The sequence below is a fragment of the Salmo trutta genome, chromosome 4 (genome assembly GCF_901001165.1).
Source record: "Salmo trutta chromosome 4, fSalTru1.1, whole genome shotgun sequence".
NCBI lineage: Eukaryota > Metazoa > Chordata > Actinopteri > Salmoniformes > Salmonidae > Salmo > Salmo trutta.
This window is the reverse complement of record NC_042960.1, coordinates 62,634,843-62,653,106: the sequence shown is the minus strand read 5'-3', so window position 1 is coordinate 62,653,106 and position 18,264 is coordinate 62,634,843. Positions and strand designations below refer to the sequence as shown.

General features: G+C 43.4%; 2 protein-coding genes across 2 annotated transcripts in view; both read right to left on the bottom strand.

The window, feature by feature from the left end:
- The window catches only part of LOC115192813 (switch-associated protein 70), a 30,149-nt gene extending 19,177 nt beyond the window's left edge, over positions 1–10,972 (bottom strand). The window contains exons 1-2 of the mRNA XM_029751683.1: positions 10,816–10,972; positions 9,689–9,829 (exon numbers count right to left, since the gene is read on the bottom strand). Of these exons, the coding sequence (XP_029607543.1) occupies positions 9,689–9,829; positions 10,816–10,968 (294 nt within the window). The 5' untranslated portion in view covers positions 10,969–10,972. The remainder of the gene's footprint in view (positions 1–9,688; positions 9,830–10,815) is intronic.
- Positions 10,973–11,193: 221 nt separating this feature from the next.
- wee1 (WEE1 G2 checkpoint kinase) lies at positions 11,194–17,716 on the bottom strand. Its single transcript, XM_029751682.1, has 9 exons — positions 16,506–17,716; positions 15,763–15,974; positions 15,342–15,405; positions 14,632–14,804; positions 13,960–14,228; positions 13,480–13,667; positions 13,185–13,355; positions 12,658–12,803; positions 11,194–12,290 (listed from the first exon to the last, which is right to left on the bottom strand). Exons 1-9 carry the CDS (start codon positions 16,998–17,000, stop codon positions 12,134–12,136), a joined length of 1,875 nt encoding a protein of 624 aa, XP_029607542.1. The 5' UTR covers positions 17,001–17,716; the 3' UTR covers positions 11,194–12,133.
- Between the last annotated feature and the right edge of the window lie 548 nt (positions 17,717–18,264).

Here is an 18,264-nt window from a genome sequence, read left to right as displayed (position 1 = left end):
TGTCGGATTTGGCGTGGGGAGTCCATGGGTGTCGGATTTGGCGTGGGGAGTCCATGGGTGTCGGATTTGGCGTGGGGAGTCCATGGGTGTCGGATTTGGCGTGGGGAGTCCATGGGTGTCGGATTTGGCGTGGGGAGTCCATGGGTGTCGGATTTGGCGTGGGGAGTCCATGGGTGTCGGATTTGGCGTGGGGAGTCCATGGGTGTTGGATTTGGCGTGGGGAGTCCATGGGTGTTGGATTTGGCGTGGGGAGTCCATGGGTGTTGGATTTGGCGTGGGGAGTCCATGGGTGTTGGATTTGGCGTGGGGAGTCCATGGGTGTTGGATTTGGCGTGGGGAGTCCATGGGTGTTGGATTTGGCGTGGGGAGTACATGGGTGTTGGATTTGGCATGGGGAGTCCATGGGTGTTGGATTTGGCATGGGGAGTCCATGGGTGTTGGATTTGGCATGGGGAGTACATGGGTGTTGGATTTGGCATGGGGAGTCCATGGGTGTTGGATTTGGCATGGGGAGTCCATGGGTGTTGGATTCGGCATGGGGAGTCCATGGGTGTTGGATTCGGCATGGGGAGTCCATGGGTGTTGGATTCGGCATGGGGAGTCCATGGGTGTTGGATTCGGCATGGGGAGTCCATGGGTGTTGGATTTGGCATGGGGAGTCCATGGGTGTTGGATTTGGCATGGGGAGTCCATGGGTGTTGGATCTGGCGTAGGGTGTGGCTTGACTATTTCTTTGCCATGTCTTCCTCATTGTTAGAATATTTGTTTTGTACAAATCGGATGTTATGTACTATATTTATTGAATATTATATGAATCCTCTAATTTTAAATGGCCAATTTGGGTGCAATAAATTTGCTTAAATTCTCAGAGATGAAATGATATTTCAACAAAATGTTGAAGGAATGCTAATTTGATCTGTTACAGAAATGATTACAGAACAATCTGAGATGGTGGGTTTCATGGCTTGCTGATTGGACGTTGAATGACTCTTAGCTGTTTAAACAGATGCCTGACTCAACTCAGCTAAATCACAACAGAGAGATAGGCCTGATAATGATTATCAGCAATCTACAAATAGCAAGTGATGCATCAACAGAGAAACAGACTTTTGAAACGCAAGCGGAATATGTATTAAGGAGACGTCTTTAGGAGTGTTTAAAACATACATCTAACCCTAATCTGGATGAAAAAATGACCACAAACAAAAAGCTGAAAATGCTCCTCCCATATGAAAAATAACCATGAAAAGCAAATAAGAATCTTGTATGGCAGAATAAGATTAAAAGCTATAAAGTATCTGGTAAGATTTTTTACGTTATATGTCAGTAGTGCATGTGTGTTAACTTATGCCATGTGACATACAAGTCACTACATGATTATGGTGAATTTCTTACAAAGATAGGGTATGACATATTTGAGACAAACTATATGAGTCATCTAGGAATTTTATAAGAAAAGTGTATGTTCTGACATTGTACAAAATAAATGTTTTCCTTATAGGTTTCACGTTGTTTATACACAATGCATTCGGAAAGTATTCAGACTTTTTCCACATTTTGTTAAATTACAGCCTTATTCTACACACAATACCCCATAAATGACAAAGCAAAAACAGGTTTTTAGACATTTTTGCAAATTTATTAAAAATAGATAACTGAAATATCACATTTCCATAAGTTCTCATACCCTTTACTCAGTACTTTGTTGAAACACCTTTGGGAGTGATTACATCTTTGAGTCTATTTTTATTTATTTTACCTTTATTTAACCAGGTAGGCTAGTTGAGAACAAGTTCTCATTTACAACTGCGACCTGGCCAAGATAAAGCAAAGCAGTTCGACACAAACAACAACACAGAGTTACACATGGAATAAACAAACATACATAATACAGTAGAAAAAGTCTATATACAGAATGGTGTTGTCTGCGTAGAGGTGGATCAGAAAATCACAAGCAGTAAGAGCGATATCATTGCTGTATACAGAGAAGAGAGTCGGCCCGAGAATTGAACCCTGTGGTACCCCCATAGAGACTGCCAGAGGTCCGGACAACAGGCCCTCCGATTTGACACTCTGAACTCTATCTGAGAAGTAGTTGGTGAACCAGGCGAGGCAATCATTTGAGAAACCAAGGCTGTTGAGTCTGCCGATAAGAATGTGGTGATTGACAGAGTCGAAAGCCTTGGCCAAGTCTTCTTGGGTATGACCCTACAAGCTTGGCATACCTGTATTTGGGGAGTTTCTCCCATTCTTCTCCGCAGATCCTCTCAAGCTCTGTCGGGTTGGATGGGGAGCGTCACTGCACAACTATTTTCAGGTCTTTCCAGAGATGTTCAAACGGGTTCAATTCTGGGCTCTGGCTGGGCCACTCAATGACATTCAGAGACTTGTCCCGCAGCCACTCCTGCGTTGTCTTGACTGTGTGCTTAGGGTCATTGTGCTGTTGGAAGGTGCACCTTCGCCCCAGTCTGAGGTCCTGAGCGATCTGGAGCAGATTTTTATCAAGGATCTCTCTGCACTTTGCTCCATTCATCTATCCCTCGATCCTGACTACTCTTCCAGTCCCTGCCACTGAAAAACTTGCCCACAGCATGATGCTGCCACCACCATGCTTCACCACAGGGATGGAGCCAGGCTTCCTCCAGATGTGACGCTTGGCATTCAGGCCAAAGATTTCAATCTTGGTTTCATCAGACCAGAGAATCTTGTTTCTCATGGTCTGCGAGTCTTTAGGTGCCTTTTGGCAAACTCCAAGCGGGCTGTCGTATGCATTTTACTGAGGAGTGGCTTCCGTCTGGCCACTCTACCATAAAGGCCTGATTTGTGGAGTGCTGCAGAGATGGTTGTCCTTCTGGAAGGTTCTCCCATCTCCACAGAGGAACTCTGGCACACTTAGAATGACCATCGGGTTCTTGGTCACCTCCCTGACCAAGGCCCTTCTACCCCGATTGCTCAGTTTGGCCGGGCGGCCAGTTCTAGGAAGAGTTTTGGTGGTTCCAAACTTCTTCCATTTAAGAATAGGGTGTCATCCGGGCTAGGGGAGGGTTTGACAGGGGTAGGCCGTCATTGTAAAATAAGAATTTATTCTTAACTGACTTGCCTGGTTAAATAAAACAGAATGATAAGAGACCACCGTGTTCTTAGGGACTTTCAATGTTGCAGACATTTTTGCTACCCTTCCCCAGATCTGTGCCTCGACACAATCCTGTCATCTCGGAGCTCTACAGACAATTCCTTCGACCTCATGGCTTGGTTTTTGCTCTGACATGCACTGTCAACTGTGGGACCTTATATAGACCGGTGTGTGCCTTTCCAAATCATGTCCAATCAATTGAATTTACCACAGGTGGACTCCAATTAAGTTGAAGAAACATCTTAAAGGATGATCAATGGAAACAGGATGCACCGGAACTCAATTTAGAGTCTCATAACAAAGGATCTGAATACATATATAAATAAGGTATGTTTTTTTATTAACAATAAATTTGCAAACATTGCTAAAAACCTGTTTTGACTTTGTCATTATGGGGTATGTAGATTATTGTGTGTAGGAAAATTTTTGAATAAGGCTGTAACGTAACAAAATGTGTAAAAAGGGGTGGGGTCTGAATACTTTCTGAATGCATATACAAAAACATATACAAAGACATGAAAAGTACAATATTTGTATATACACTGAACAAAAATAAACGCAACATGCAACAATTTCAAAGATTTTACTGAGTTACAGTTCATATAAGGAAATCAGTCCATTGAAATAAATAAATGAGGCTCTAATTTATGGATTTCACATGACTGAGAATACAGATATGCATCGGTTGGTCACAGGTAGCTTAAAAAAAAGGTAGCGGCATGGATCAGAAACCCAGTCAGTATCTGGTGTTACCAGATACTGCATGAGTCAAATGGTGGTAACACCAGATACTGACTGGTTTTCTGATCCATGCCGCTACCTTTTTTTTAAGCTACCTTCGCATAGAGTTAAATCAGGCTGTTGATTGTGGCCTGTGGAATGTTGTCTCATTCCTCTTCAATGGCTGTGCGAAGTTGCTGGATATTGGGGAACTGGAATACGCTGTCGTACACATCAACCCAGAGCATCCCAAACATGCTCAATGGGTGACATGTCTGGTGATTATGCAGGCCATGGAAGAACTGGGTCATTTTCAGCTTCCAGGAATTATGTACAGATCCTTGCAACATGAGGCCGTGCATTATCATGCTGAAATATGAGGTGATGGCTGTGGATGAATGACACGACAATGGGCCTCTGGATCTCGTCACGGTATCTCTGTGCATTCAAATTGCCATTGATAAAATGCAATTGTGTTCATTGTCCGTAGTTGATGCTTGCCCATACCATAACTCCACCTCCACCATGGGGCACTCTGTTCACAACGTTGACATCAGCAAACCGCTCACCCACATGACGATTTACACGCTGTCTGCCATTTGCCTGGTACAGTTGAAACCGGGATTCATCCGTGAAGAGCACACTTATCCAGTGTGCCAGTGGCCATTGAAGGTGAGCATTTAACCACTGAAGTTGGTTACGACGCCAAACTGCAGTCAGGTCAAGACCCTGGTGACGACGATGAGCACGCAGATGATCTTCCCTGAGACAGTTTCTGACAGTTTGTGCAGAAATGCTTTGGTTGTGCAAACCCACAGTTTCATCAGCTGTCTGGGTGGCTGGTCTCAGATGATCCCTCAAGTGAAGAGGCCGGATGTGGAGGCTGGCGTGGCTACACGTGGTCTGCGGTTGTGAGGCCAGTTGGATATACTGCCAAGTTGTCTAAAACGACATTGGAGGCAGCTTATAGTAGAGAAATGAACGTTCAATTCTCTGTCAACAGCTCTGGTGGACATTCAAGCAGTCAGCATACCAATTGCACGCTCCCTCAAAACTTGAGACATCTGTCGCATTGTGTTGTGTGACCAAACTGCACATTTTAGACCGGCCTTTTATTGGCCCCAGCACAAGGTGCACATGTGTAATGATCATGTTGTTTAATCAGCTTCTTGATAATCCATCCACCTGACAAATGAGAAATGCTCACTAACAGGGATGGAAACAAATTTGTGCACAAAATGAGTGAAATAAGCTCTTTGTGAGTATGGACATTTTTGGGGATCTTTTATTTAATCTCATGAAACATGGGACCAACACTTTACATGTCGCGTTTACATTTTTGTTCAGTGTACATTTACATTTTCAGGTATGAGTTTACATGGTTAAGGCTGGGCAGCACCTTTTACTGGACAGTTGATTTATTTACAGGTCACCCATCCAGCCTTTGGTCTCCCATACAGAGTTTTAACCAAGCCCAGCCCTGCTTAGCTTTGACATGTCACTGACTACTACCAATGTACTACCGTGAGAATGATTGTTGAGGGATCTCAAAATAGATTCACTGCTGCTATCACTCATTCCTCCTCCTCCTCCTCCTCTCTGCCTCTGTTTCTCCTCCTCCCGCTCCTTCTGATTTCCCCCTTCATCCTCCTCCTCCTCTTCTTCTTGCTCCTCGCAGCGGATAAATCCTCCTCTTCTTGCTCCTCCTCCTCGCAGCGGATGAATCCTCCTCTTCTTGTTCCTCCTCCTCGCAGCGGATGAATCCTCCTCGCAGTGCATAAATCCTCCTCTTCTTGCTCCTCGTCCTCGCAGCGGATAAATCCTCCTCCTCTTGCTCCTCCTCCTCGTAGCGGATAAATCCTCCTCCTCTAGCTCCTCCTCCTCCTCTTCTTCTTCTTGCTCCTCGCAGCGGATAAATCCTCCTTTTCTTGCTCCTCGCAGCGGATAAATCCTCCTCTTCTTGCTCCTCCTCCTCGCAGTGGATAAATCCTCCTCCTCTTGCTCCTCCTCTTCTTCCTCCTCCTCCTCCTCGCAGCGGATAAATCCTCCTCCTCTTGCTCCTCCTCCTCCTCTTCTTCCTCCTCCTCGCAGCGGATAAATCCTCCTCTACTTGCTCCTCCTCCTCCTCTTCTTCTTGCTCCTCGCAGCGGATAAATCCTCCTCCTCTTGCTCCTCGCAGCGGATAAATCCTCCTCTTCTTGCTCCTCGCAGCGGATAAATCCTCCTCCTCTTGCTCCTCCTCCTCTTCTTCTTGCCCCTCGCAGCGGATAAATCCTCCTCTTCTTCTTGCTCCTCCTCCTCCTCTTCTTCTTGCTCCTCGCAGCGGATAAATCCTCCTCTTCTTGCTCCTCGCAGCGGATAAATCCTCCTCTTCTTGCCCCTCGCAGCGGATAAATCCTCCTCTTCTTGCCCCTCGCAGCGGATAAATCCTCCTCATCTTCTTGCTCCTCCTCCTCACAGCGGATATATCCTCCTCTTCTTCTTGCTCCTCCTCCTCACAGCGGGCTTTGCTTCTTTCTTCAATAAGTGTGTCAATGACATCAGACAGTTGTGTATCCAATGAAATGTGTATGTCCCATGTATGTGAGACCTAAGGCTTAGCTTACATGACTCGTTTGTTTTTATATATAATACATGCAACATTTCTGTTATATCTAATGTTACCACCTCTATAATTCAGACATTACAAGAATTTCTCAGTGTATTTTCTGCCGTATGTATTAGTTCCAGGTAGAACATACAGGAATCTTGTTAAATTCTTCTGTGTCTTTTCGGTGGATGGCGCAGTCAGAGTAAACAGAGTAAATCGCATTTTAACGTAATAGATTTAGCCAGTGGGTAACTTATGGAATAGACAACGCCTGGAATGCGGTTTTAACCAATCAGCATTCAGGATTAGACCCATCAGTTGTATAAATCCACAATAATAAGATGACATATATACAAAATAAAAGCATACTGCTATTATTATTGAGTAATTTGTTCGATGTGTCTCTAATTTCCCTCCCCCTCACGAGGTGGTGGGGGAATATTTTACAACAGGGCTGAGTTCTGCAGGTTAGAACATTGTGGAACGTTCAGTTAAAATGATGTACAATAAACATTACTCTTTGACATGTAGAATGGGCTTAATGTCAGGTCTATTCATAACACTTCTCACTGCAACCTTCCACAGAGTTTGCCTATTGAACGTGGCCCAGGTAAGAATCAGGTCAATGAACTAAGGGGAAACACAGGTGTGGCCTGCCTGCCTTCAACATCAGCAGACACTATAGAGCTGTGGTTTGTTTCGGGTGAGTCAAAGATTGCACAGTAACACCAACTCAAGGGAAATATAATTTCACAGTAATACCAGCGAGGTAAGCAGAAAGAGGATGCGGATGGAGGAGCCATAGAAGTTGTGAAAGTGGGATTATTATGAAATAGCAGCTCTTTCTCTGTCCTCACAATGTTGTGTCATGGTCATCTCGTTCTCGCTCTGTACTAGCTGGTCCAGACTGAGGTCTCCCTCTCTCTCTCTGCCATTCTCCCACTCTCTGCACCTCAACAATGGGGGCCTTGTCACGGCCCCTCCAGAAACCAGTCCTGCCTCTCCACTGCAGATACACATGCTCGTTAGTATTCTCTGCAGTGGAATGTCCAAACAGGTTTACAAACATTCTTATCACTGTCATTGGCCCTCCAGGAGACTGAAACTTCCTACCGTCAAATGGTCACATCACAGAGATGCCTGTTGTTACTGTAGCGCGAGGGCAGAGGACAGGTGATTCAAAAGTAATTATGAAATTACAAACAAGGTAGAATTTGATATAGAGCCTATGTGTTACTCTATTATGAAACGTGGATCGAAATATGTCGAGGTCTAGGCAAGACTAGGACGGACAGAGTTGTTGAACTAGCAAGACATGAAATGAGGAAATAATTCAACCACAGCAGCCTTAAAAATGTTAACTAAATGAAGGTCACATGTTCACAGCCTTGAACTATTTTGGTGCTCTGTTGTTTGTGTAACCTTGCTTTCTTTTGTTCCCCTTCTAACAAAAGGGGAACAAATTAAGCTCCCAATTAACAATGTATTCCAGGTTTCTACAGGGTCAGTTGGCTAGGAAGAATGATGTGCTCCACATAGTGAGGGACTGCTGAGTCCCAAATGGCAGAATGGGGAATTATGTGGAACAGTCAGCAATGGACTTGATTGTCTCTCCGGCTGAGTTACTGTAATTGTCTGACAAGTGGAGTGAGTCAGTGAGGAAGAAGGTGACACACACACACACGCGACTGTTAGGCTGGAGTTTCCCTGGGGAGTGGGGGTGGTGCTCCCGACCTGTTTGGTAGGGTCATATCCACATGGGTGGGGACACTCTTGACGTTTGTCCATGATGTCATATCTAGGTTCCTGAAACCTTTTTGTAGTATTAGAGGAATGAGAGCTCCAGGAAGTGACAGGAGAAGATATATCAACACGTCAAAGAATGAAATGGGCTAATGTACCGTAAAGTGTGTTGTAAAATCCATTGTCATCTATTTCCTCGTGTGTGTCATAGGAAGCACTTGAACAGTAAATATCTGCCTTCAAATGGAAATCCCAGGGTATGAAATGCACACCAAGTCCAAAATGGGTTCTGACCGGTAACATTTTTAAACGTTAACCAAAAACATTCTAATTTTATACTGTCATTGATGAGAATAAATGCTGTAGTAATTCTTTAGAACAACACACAAGAATTCTATGTCATGAAAAACAAGCATGAAAACAAATATGCCAAAACGAGGAAGGGCTCAGTTCTAGGCCCTCTCCTATTGTCGCTATACACCAAGTCACTTGGCTCTGTCATATCCTCACATGGTCTCTCCTATCATTGCTACGCAGACGACACACAATCTTCTCTTTTCCCCCTTCTGATAACCAAGTGGCGAATCGCATCTCTGCATGTCTGGCAGACATATCAGTGTGGATGACGGATCACCACCTCAAGCTGAACCTCGGCAAGACGGAGCTGCTCTTCCTCCCGGGGAAGGACTGCCCGTTCCATGATCTCGCCATCACGGTTGACAACTCCATTGTGTCCTCCTCCCAGAGTGCTAAGAGCCTTGGCGTGACCCTGGACAACACCCGGTCGTTCTCCGCTAACATCAAGGCGGTGACCCGATCCTGTAGGTTCATGCTCTACAACATTCGCAGAGTACGACCCTGCCTCACACAAGAAGCGGCGCAGGTCCTAATCCAGGCACTTGTCATCTCTCGTCTGGATTACTGCAGCTCGCTGTTGGCTGGGCTCCCTGCCTGTGCCATTAAAACCCTACAAACCCCTACAACCTTCCCAAGTTCTCTCACGTCACCCCGCTCCTCCGCACACTCCACTGGCTTCCAGTTGAAGCTCGCATCTGCTACAAGACCATGGTGCTTGCCTACGGAGCTGTGAGGGGAACGGTACCTCTGTACCTTCAGGCTCTGATCAGTCCCTACACCCAAACAAGGGCACTGCGTTCATCCACTTCTGGCCTGCTGGCCCCCCTACCTCTGCGGAAGCACAGTTCCCGCTCAGCCCAGTCAAAACTGACACCGGAATGCCTGTGTCACCATGGTATCCATGTTGTGACATTGGAAAATGAATCCTTTACTCTCAATATGACCCATTTTGACCAACAATAGAATCCCTAGCATTTACTGAAGTCAAGGTTGAAGATGTCAAACTAAGGCAATGGGATTCTAACCTTGTCATCTTCATCCTAGACTTCAGTGACCCTTCATCACAAAACAGGTAAACATATCAACAGCAGTGAGTGAGAGAATGATTGACTGAGGGGCATAGTATTACTGTATGTGTGGCTCACCTTGTCCAAAATGAACTTGTTTAAGTAGGGCATGTAGCCCTGAGTAGAGACAGGGCCTTGGTCGTCATGTTTGAAGTGCTCTTCAAGGGCCACCGGGTCATGGGGGATCCTCATCACAGTGCACAAGTTATGCGAGAGCACCTGCAAAGACGAAAACCCCTCTTCTTATCAGGACTTCACAGTTCACACAGAGCCGATAGTTATATTAAATGCAGCATCAACGCCCAAACAGTATATATTTCTATTTAATGAAGGCGTTGAACACATCAGTCACTGGAAAGGTTTCTAGTCAACTACACCAGCGGTTCTGAAACTTTTTCACTTTGGAGGCCCCCCTTCCAGCTTTTGGGAAACATCAGACATTACAAGATGTCTTCAGGTGACTCGAACATCTACTACAAAATCTATGGGCTAAAAAACCTAGCTAAAAAACGTTAGCTGGCTGACATGGGCTAGTTGATCTGGACATTTCTGACTAGTTATAAATAGCTCTAAAATATGCAATGACTGACATGACAAGAGAAAAATGTATGCACTACCCAATTTCGAAATTGCACCTTGTGCAATCTACTATTACAACTATTAATTAATCACATCAAAGTATGTGACTTTACCCTGAGTGATTTCAGCACTATGGCACTGATAAGTGCCCTTCTCACGAAACTAGACCATAAACAAGCTAAACACACAACTCAGCAAATATGCTGTTTAAATGTAAGTCTACTTAGACAAACACTTAACATTTATGAAGTAGCTGTTATTGTAGGCATACATGAAGTGGATTATGAAGTAAGCACGGTAGGCTATAGATTTAGACTCAGTAAACGTCCACAGGTCCCCAACCATCCACAAGTAGTTTACATAAACCGTTGACGTCTGACATGCACCGTGTCTGTGCGGTAGTAATAGGAAGGCAGACAATGATTTGGCCTAAAATGACATAATTCCAAATGCATCCTCGGCAATTAAGAAGTATCCATCCAAAATCAGATGGCCTTCACTTTGATGGCAACCTCTTTTTAGGACGCTCAAAAACAGTTCCTGCGTGTAATTGTTTAATAATTAAGGGAACGACGTGCCTCGGGTTTGTTTGACAAAACACACGATCTAGGTAAATAATTCCATACCTTTAACTGTGATTTGGACACTTTCCCACTTTTGTCCAGGTCCAACGCTGTGAACGCATGCCATATTGGCTTTAAAAGTTCGTCTCGAAGTGCCATTGAGCTTGCTGCTTGCGCGACTAAAAGTAGTTTGTGTAGCTGAACGTTTTTCCTCATACTAGGATACAATGAGACAGTCACGTGACAAGCTGCCAGACGCTTTCAGCGCCTAGGGAAAGCACATTTTAGTTCTGCATTTCCTCATGGCATGTAGTCAAAATACACCTAGTAGATTATTCATATTGAACTAAATAAGTTCAATGTGCCAGGTGTGCGATAAGGTGGTAATACAGAGTCATGTAGGGCCTTATGTAATATGTGACATGAATTTGAAGTCCAGCATGAATTTGATAAGAATTTATTAAAAGATAATGTACAGGCTATAAGAGAGTTAGAAACGGAGAACGTACAGAACAATGATTTTTTTAATGCTACATAGGCAGGGTTGAAGCATAAGGTTGGAGGCTGTACATCTGTTTAATTTTGGCAAAGAAAACACTTTTTTTAACCAGGTTTGATAGACACCATTTTCTTACATGTATTGCATGATCCATTTAAAAAAATAGATATTGTGGATAGTTTAAACAAAAAAAAAGAATGTTATGGTCCACAATTATAGTCCACCAAATATGATAATGGTTGCAGTGATTTAAAACTACTCTAATGGGAAAATGAAAAATCCATTACCCCTGTAGAACACAGACATGAATAGCGGCGGGTTATGTGGCAAGTTCCCCGTTGCTTCCAAAGTGCTCTTAAAAGCAATGTCTGACAGACCCTCGGATGCCTGGAATCAGGCATTAAGGTGCGCACATCTGTGGCCTGGTACGGTCACACACCGAGGGCTTCTCTGTGTCCCTCTCCATCAAAGAGCAAGGCTTTCAAGGAAGTGCATGGAGTACAGTGGAGAGCCTCTGCAATCTACTTAGACTTGTTTTTGTCAGCCACAAGAAAAAAAGAAAAGAAAAAAAGGTACAGTTACTACCTTAAGGAATGCTTGGTCTCTGTCAAGAGACGTCCACTACCAGAATTACTGGTCAAATATGACAAGTCAGTACTAATTGAGTATGGCAAAGTCTAGTCTGTCTTGATCGAGTATGACAAGAAAAGGTCCACCCACAGCACCGATTTTGACAGTGAAAAGTCTCTCCTGTGACCAGTGGAAATGGGGTCCATTTTCAGCACTCTTACTCAACAGAATACGTAGCTAGTCAGATTCCCTAGATATCAGTTTTCCAGTCCATGTTCCAACATCATTGGGGGAGGGGGGGGGGTCTGCATTTCAGTAAATGGTCAGGCTCATGGAGCGGTTCATCTTCTTGCCGATGAGTCTGGAGGTTTTGGGGTTGGGCTGAACAGTGGAGCGGGTCAGGACTCTGTCCGTGGACAGAACCTTCTCCTCAGCAGCAGCTTTGGCAATCTGGGCCAACTTCAGCTCCCTGGGGAAAGCAATGAAGAACAGTTAGACCAACCCTGAGAGAAACATTGCACCATGAGACAAACAGATGAAACCGAAAGTCCATACCGTGAACCTCTAATTTACAAGCCCCACCTTTTCTACGCCTTCAATGTCACTTAGCCGTCAATTAATCAATTTATGTCACACTATGGGTAGGTTGGCTCACTAGTTGTACAATGTGCCAGAATGGAGAAATTGGTATACCCATGTAAAAGCATGAGCATCAACTAGCCAACCTCTGCCTTTAGTGTTGTAGTGTTGACAAAAACAGCCTTGGGGGGGGGGGGGGGGGGGGGTGCTACATCAGATCCTTGTTTCACTTGGTGTCAGTGCCATTCTGTACTTACTTCTGGAGCAGTGCATTCTTGAACTTCTCTGCATTGAGTTCCACACGGAGCTGGTCAGCACTCATTCTAGCTGCAGTCAACAGCACCGGGTGCTTGATGAGGTCAGAGGTGGACGGCCGCCTGGTAGGGTCAGGGTGGATCATCAGCTTCAGGGGAGAAAAAAATTTATAAAGTTACCTCCTGAAAACTAGCAACTGTAAATAGCCTAACACCAGCCATTTGATGTTTGAGAGCACAATTCAAATGAACAGTACATCTTTCAAAATCACACAGCTTTATCAGTCTGTCCTATAACAGGACAGTGAACATCACTGAATAGCAGTGGCATAGAATCATATATTTTCCAACTGCACCGTTATCTGGTTATAATGACAATTCTCAAATGCCCTTCTAGCCAATTAGAAACTAGTATTCAATAATGCTGTGGTATAAGCAAAGGTATAGGGTCAAGAGAAACGCTTTTAGAAAACCTTAAATTAAGCGGTCACAATTCAAAGGAAACGCTTATAGTAACATCAAGTTCTTACCTTGAGTAGACTCAAGAATTCCTGAGAGAGCACTTGTGGGATGGGTGGCAGTTTTCCCTGACGGATCTCGTGCCACTTATCCCCATTGGTGGGCAGAGGCTCCGCCCCCGAGGCACTGATAACAGTCAGGGCCAGGGCAAAGATGTCCGCCTTCGTCAAGTTACTGTAGTCCTGAAAGAAAAGTTTGACATGATTAGGAAAGTTGTAAAGAATCATTTGAATTATCCTGGATTTCTGAATAATAATAATAACTTTAGCTGGGGCAAGGCAAGTTTCTAATGGAGAGAAAACTCACCTCTTGGAGGACTTCATTTGCCAGGAACCTGCTATCGCCTTCTTCAACTTGAGGATTGTTCACCCTCGTCACATGGCCAAGGTCACCTATTTTGTATACCACACTGGTTGCCAGTCCATCCTTTTCGTCCTCCTCTTCATCACATGCGTCTACACTGCACACCGTCTTGCGTGAGATAAAAATATTGCCTGAAAGAGACAATACACAAATTGATTTTTGTTGTCAATGACTAAGTAAAAACTAACACTTCAAACAAATTGCATTGGGGATGTGAATCAAGACGTCCTCCTGTTAAAAACTAAGCTGATATTTATATATATATATATAAAAAAATAATAATAATAATAAAAAATAAAAAATAGTTAAAAAAGAACTGTGCTGGTTTCTCTCGTCTCCACTGTTAACTAAACATCCACTTCATTATTACAAATCCCATCTAACATTAAAGTTCATGCTTTTCAACCTGTCAGTGGTACTTACTAGGCTTGATGTCCATGTGGACCAGCGAGGATGAGTGGATGTACTTGAGGCCGCGAGTCACCTGCAGCAGCAGGTCCTTCAGCTCCAGCTCCGATAAGAAGCCGAGCCGCCGATAGTTCTCGGCCGTGACATCTGAGAGGGTGCCACCGTTGCAGTACTCGTTCTGGATGAGCATATGGTCATCCTCTGCCCAGGCTGAGTAGTAGCGAACCACATGGGGGTGCTGGCCCAGCACAGCATGGGCATACACCTCCCGAAGGGCGTTCTGCCTATGGGTGGAACACAGATGTAGTTAGATTAAACATTTCTTCAAGTTTGTTAACTGTGGTTAGGATAACTAACATTATTTATTATTTCATGGACCGTTAGGGAATAGTATTTTTTGTCTATTCTCAAGTCTTGTTGGAATACATGGTGACAGCAACAAAGGGAGGATGTCAGACTGGCTTCAGCAAGAGTACCCATACACAATATATACTGAACAAAAATATAAACTCAACACCTGTTGGTCCCATGTTTCATTAGCGAAAATAAAAGATCACAGAAATGTTCCATATGCACAAAAAGCTTGTCTCAAATTTTGAGCGCAAATGTGTTTTGCCTGGCTCTACAGTAGGTGGATCAGTATATTTAGAGCGTGCTACTGTTTCACAGATAGAAACTCCAACTTACTCATCCACAGAGCCTGCCAGGGGCTTCTTTGAGCGCTTGATAGCATAGATGCAGCCGTCCAGTCTTTTGACACACTTGAAGACGGCCCCATACTCCCCGCAGCCGATCTTCTCCAGCTGGTGGAACTCAGAGGTGTACCTGGACTTCATATTACTCTCCATCAAGGTGATTCTCTGAGGATAGAGAGGAGGTTTAATAGAAAAATCACAATAGTCTAATGTTATTTGGATTGTTATCATTATGTTATCCATCTAACTTTATATTTTAACTTTGAACTTTCTTCTAACTACAAATCTACCATTCCAGTGTTTTTCTTGCTATACTTTATTTACTTTGCCACCATGGCATTTTTTTGCCTTTACCTCCCTTATCTCACATCATTTGCTCACATTGTATATAGTCATATATATATATATATTTTATTATTATTTTATTTTTTTACTGCATCATTGATTGTATGTTGTTTTGCTCCATGTGTAACTCTGTGTTGTTGTATGTTGTCGAACTGCTTTGCTTTATCTTGGCCAGGTCGCAATTGTAAATGAGAACTTGTTCTCAACTTGCCTACCTGGTTAAATAAAGGTGAAATAAATAAATAAAAAAATAACTGGATATGTGTAGGTTAAGAGCTTTGCTGAATAACATGCCTGCAAGTGAACCAAGTTCCTCGCAATGCTATAAAGAAATCAGGATGGTTAGAAAATAACTACCTTTGGCGGAGGAATGATTTCTTCGGTTTCAGCGTCACTCGCCTCCATGTTCTCACCACAGGAGCTGAATAAAACGAGACAAAGAGTTTGTTAGCATACATTCCAACCACCAGAGGGCAGCACTGAGGCCTTCACACACACATGGCAGAGTTCATTAGTGACCATGACGGCTCTTGGTTTCCTGCCAGACTTTTGCCTTACTGATGCTTAGTCAACGGATTTAACGATTCCAGCTAGCAATAACAATGGGTTACAATCTGTGTGTACTGACATATGGACACATCCAGGTATCAAATGAAAAAGGACAAAAACATAAGTGATCAATTGTTGTCTGTTGTTATTGGACTAAGTTCAACTGTTTTAGATAGTCTAATACTAACTTATTTGGCAAAAATAAAGATAGGATAAATGAGTGACATACTCATTCCAGTGTGCCCTCTTCCTGTTGTTCTTCTGTTGAGTGGCAGACTGGATGAGAAGGGCTTCCGGGGTGAAGGGGTTGATGTTGACCAAAGGGGTCTGGCTTCTCCTGCCGTCTGGACCAGATTTTCCTGTGGAATCCACATTCCTGAAGAGAGCCACTCTCCTACTTGAGGACACTGAGCTGGCAGTTCTGGCTTTGTTCAGCAAACTCTGCGAATTAAAATATTCAAGACATGTTGAGACACTTAGAGAGCAAACTATTATGATAACGTGAAATACCCTTAATGAACTGAAATATCACATGTATAAATAACTGAGTAAAGTTGAAGTGAAATGTTAGTGAAAATGTATACAAATATGCCTATCAATGCAAAATACTGATGTTGACAAGGATTCCAGAGCGGATAACGGAGGCATGTCCAGCCATGAAAAAGTATTGACTTAGAATCAATGACTCAATTTGCAAGGCTGACTGCTGGGTTATATAATTGTATACCACTACTGAAAATAGGTCATTGGGCGGTTACTATTATTCAACAAAAGCTACCTTTAAAAACATTTTAAAAAGTAAAGTTTCAATGAGTCACTAGGTCATGCTGCCAGCCTTTTGTACAGTATTACAAAAATGCCATTACTACGTCATAAATGTTAGCTACACTGCATTAACTGTGTTGTCAAAACAATATTAGCCAAAGGTTGGTATGTTACAGCTTGCAGGTTTTCTGGATGAAATGGTCAAACCTTTGGTGTGTGTGGAGTATCAAAAAGGCGAAGTTTTCTGAAGGTTTTGTGTGGAGGTGTGTCGGGGCAGTCTGGAATAGGTGAGCTCGAGCCTTCCCCATCGTCCTGAATGTATGACCGCTCCGGTGAATTGCAGTACAACCGAGAGCTTTTCCGTGGTGACCGGGACCCCTTCGTGAAAATAACGCTACTAGGGGACTGAAGGTGAGACGGAGAACCGAATCCCTCTTCGTCCCATAGTTCCACATCACCGCGTCCCCCAGTCCGATTCAGAGGGCTGCTGTGTTCGAGTCGTTTATCGACACTGTCCCGTAGCTCATGCATCGGAGAGTCCAGTTCTGTAAAGCCCGATTCTGCTCCTGTGCTGTTGTTGCCGTCCTCAATCGGGTCGTCCTCTTCATCGCTCGGTGCAAAGTGTAACTTCTGACGTATCGGTCGGGCGTTTGGTGATGAACTTCCATGCCGACGACGGCAACTGTAACTCTGCATTTTCATTTAAAACCAGGCTATCGCTTTTTTTTTTTTAAGTGGCTGTTTATAGCTAAAGGTGTAACGTTAACCAACTGTTAGCTAGCTAATCCGTGTAATTACTATTCAACTACTGTAGTATGTATATAATCACCGTAAAATAAATTAATGTAGCTTGTAATATCAAGTCAGTCGGCTAGCCACGCAGCAAAGTTGACGCTGCTACCTAGCAAACCAGAAGTATGGCAAAAAGTCAAACTTCCTCCGAAATCTCCCTTACGTTCAGCGAACACTTTCTCTTGTTGACGGGTCGCAAATTGTAAAATACATCTCAAACAAGTTTATGTTCATCAGATAAATTTACTCGGAAGATGTGTCGCTAGCTATACAGTTAGCTAACCAGCTACACGCCCCTGCCGTGGTCACTCCTACTAGCTACAGCCGAGTTAGCTTCGGTACCGGAAAATGGCTGTGGCGCACTGCAACCGCTTGTCCAGAACCCAGCGCGAATAGAAAAAACATACAATCCGTCGGGGTACCTAAAAAAAAAATACAAAATATCCCAACAACTCGCAATAAAATGACTTGGTTATCTTAAAACGTTACAAACTAGAAAAGTGTATTTTTCACAACAAATCATTTAGCTAGCTATGTTTACATACATTGACCTAACGAAACTCAGCGCATCCTTATCAAGCGCATGGTGAAGGGCTTCCCGCGACCGTTGGTCAGATGATCTCCTCCTCAGCCAATTGGAGCGAACCATGCGCGTTTAAAAGATAGGCGTTCCAGTAGATGCGACGTCATTTACATTCTCTTTGATGAAACGTCAATTTGGCGCGAATGATCATCTTTCATCAAGTTCCTAGCGACGCAAATTAAAAAACCGGTTAATAAGTATTTTTGGGGGTTACTTTCAAGGCCGAATTTAAAAAAAAAAAAAAAAAATCTGAAATTAATTACATAAAAGTTTAATACCAGGCCATTATGAACTGATCGTAGACATACAAATTATCTATATACATATGTATTTGGATGGATCTGCATGCAATAGGCTATTTGCATGAATAATCCTACATTATTGGAACTGATGTACCTTTCAAGTTTTATATGACTCATGTTTGGCATTAAAGATGACATTTTTTTAGTTTAATGTTTAGATATAGCTCTGCATCTTAATTTAATATTCTCATACACACCTTGTTGCCATAGGCTTTCAAGGCTTAATTTCAATAAGTCAGCAAGATAAAATGTTATAGATCATAAAAATATATATTTTTATGATCTATAA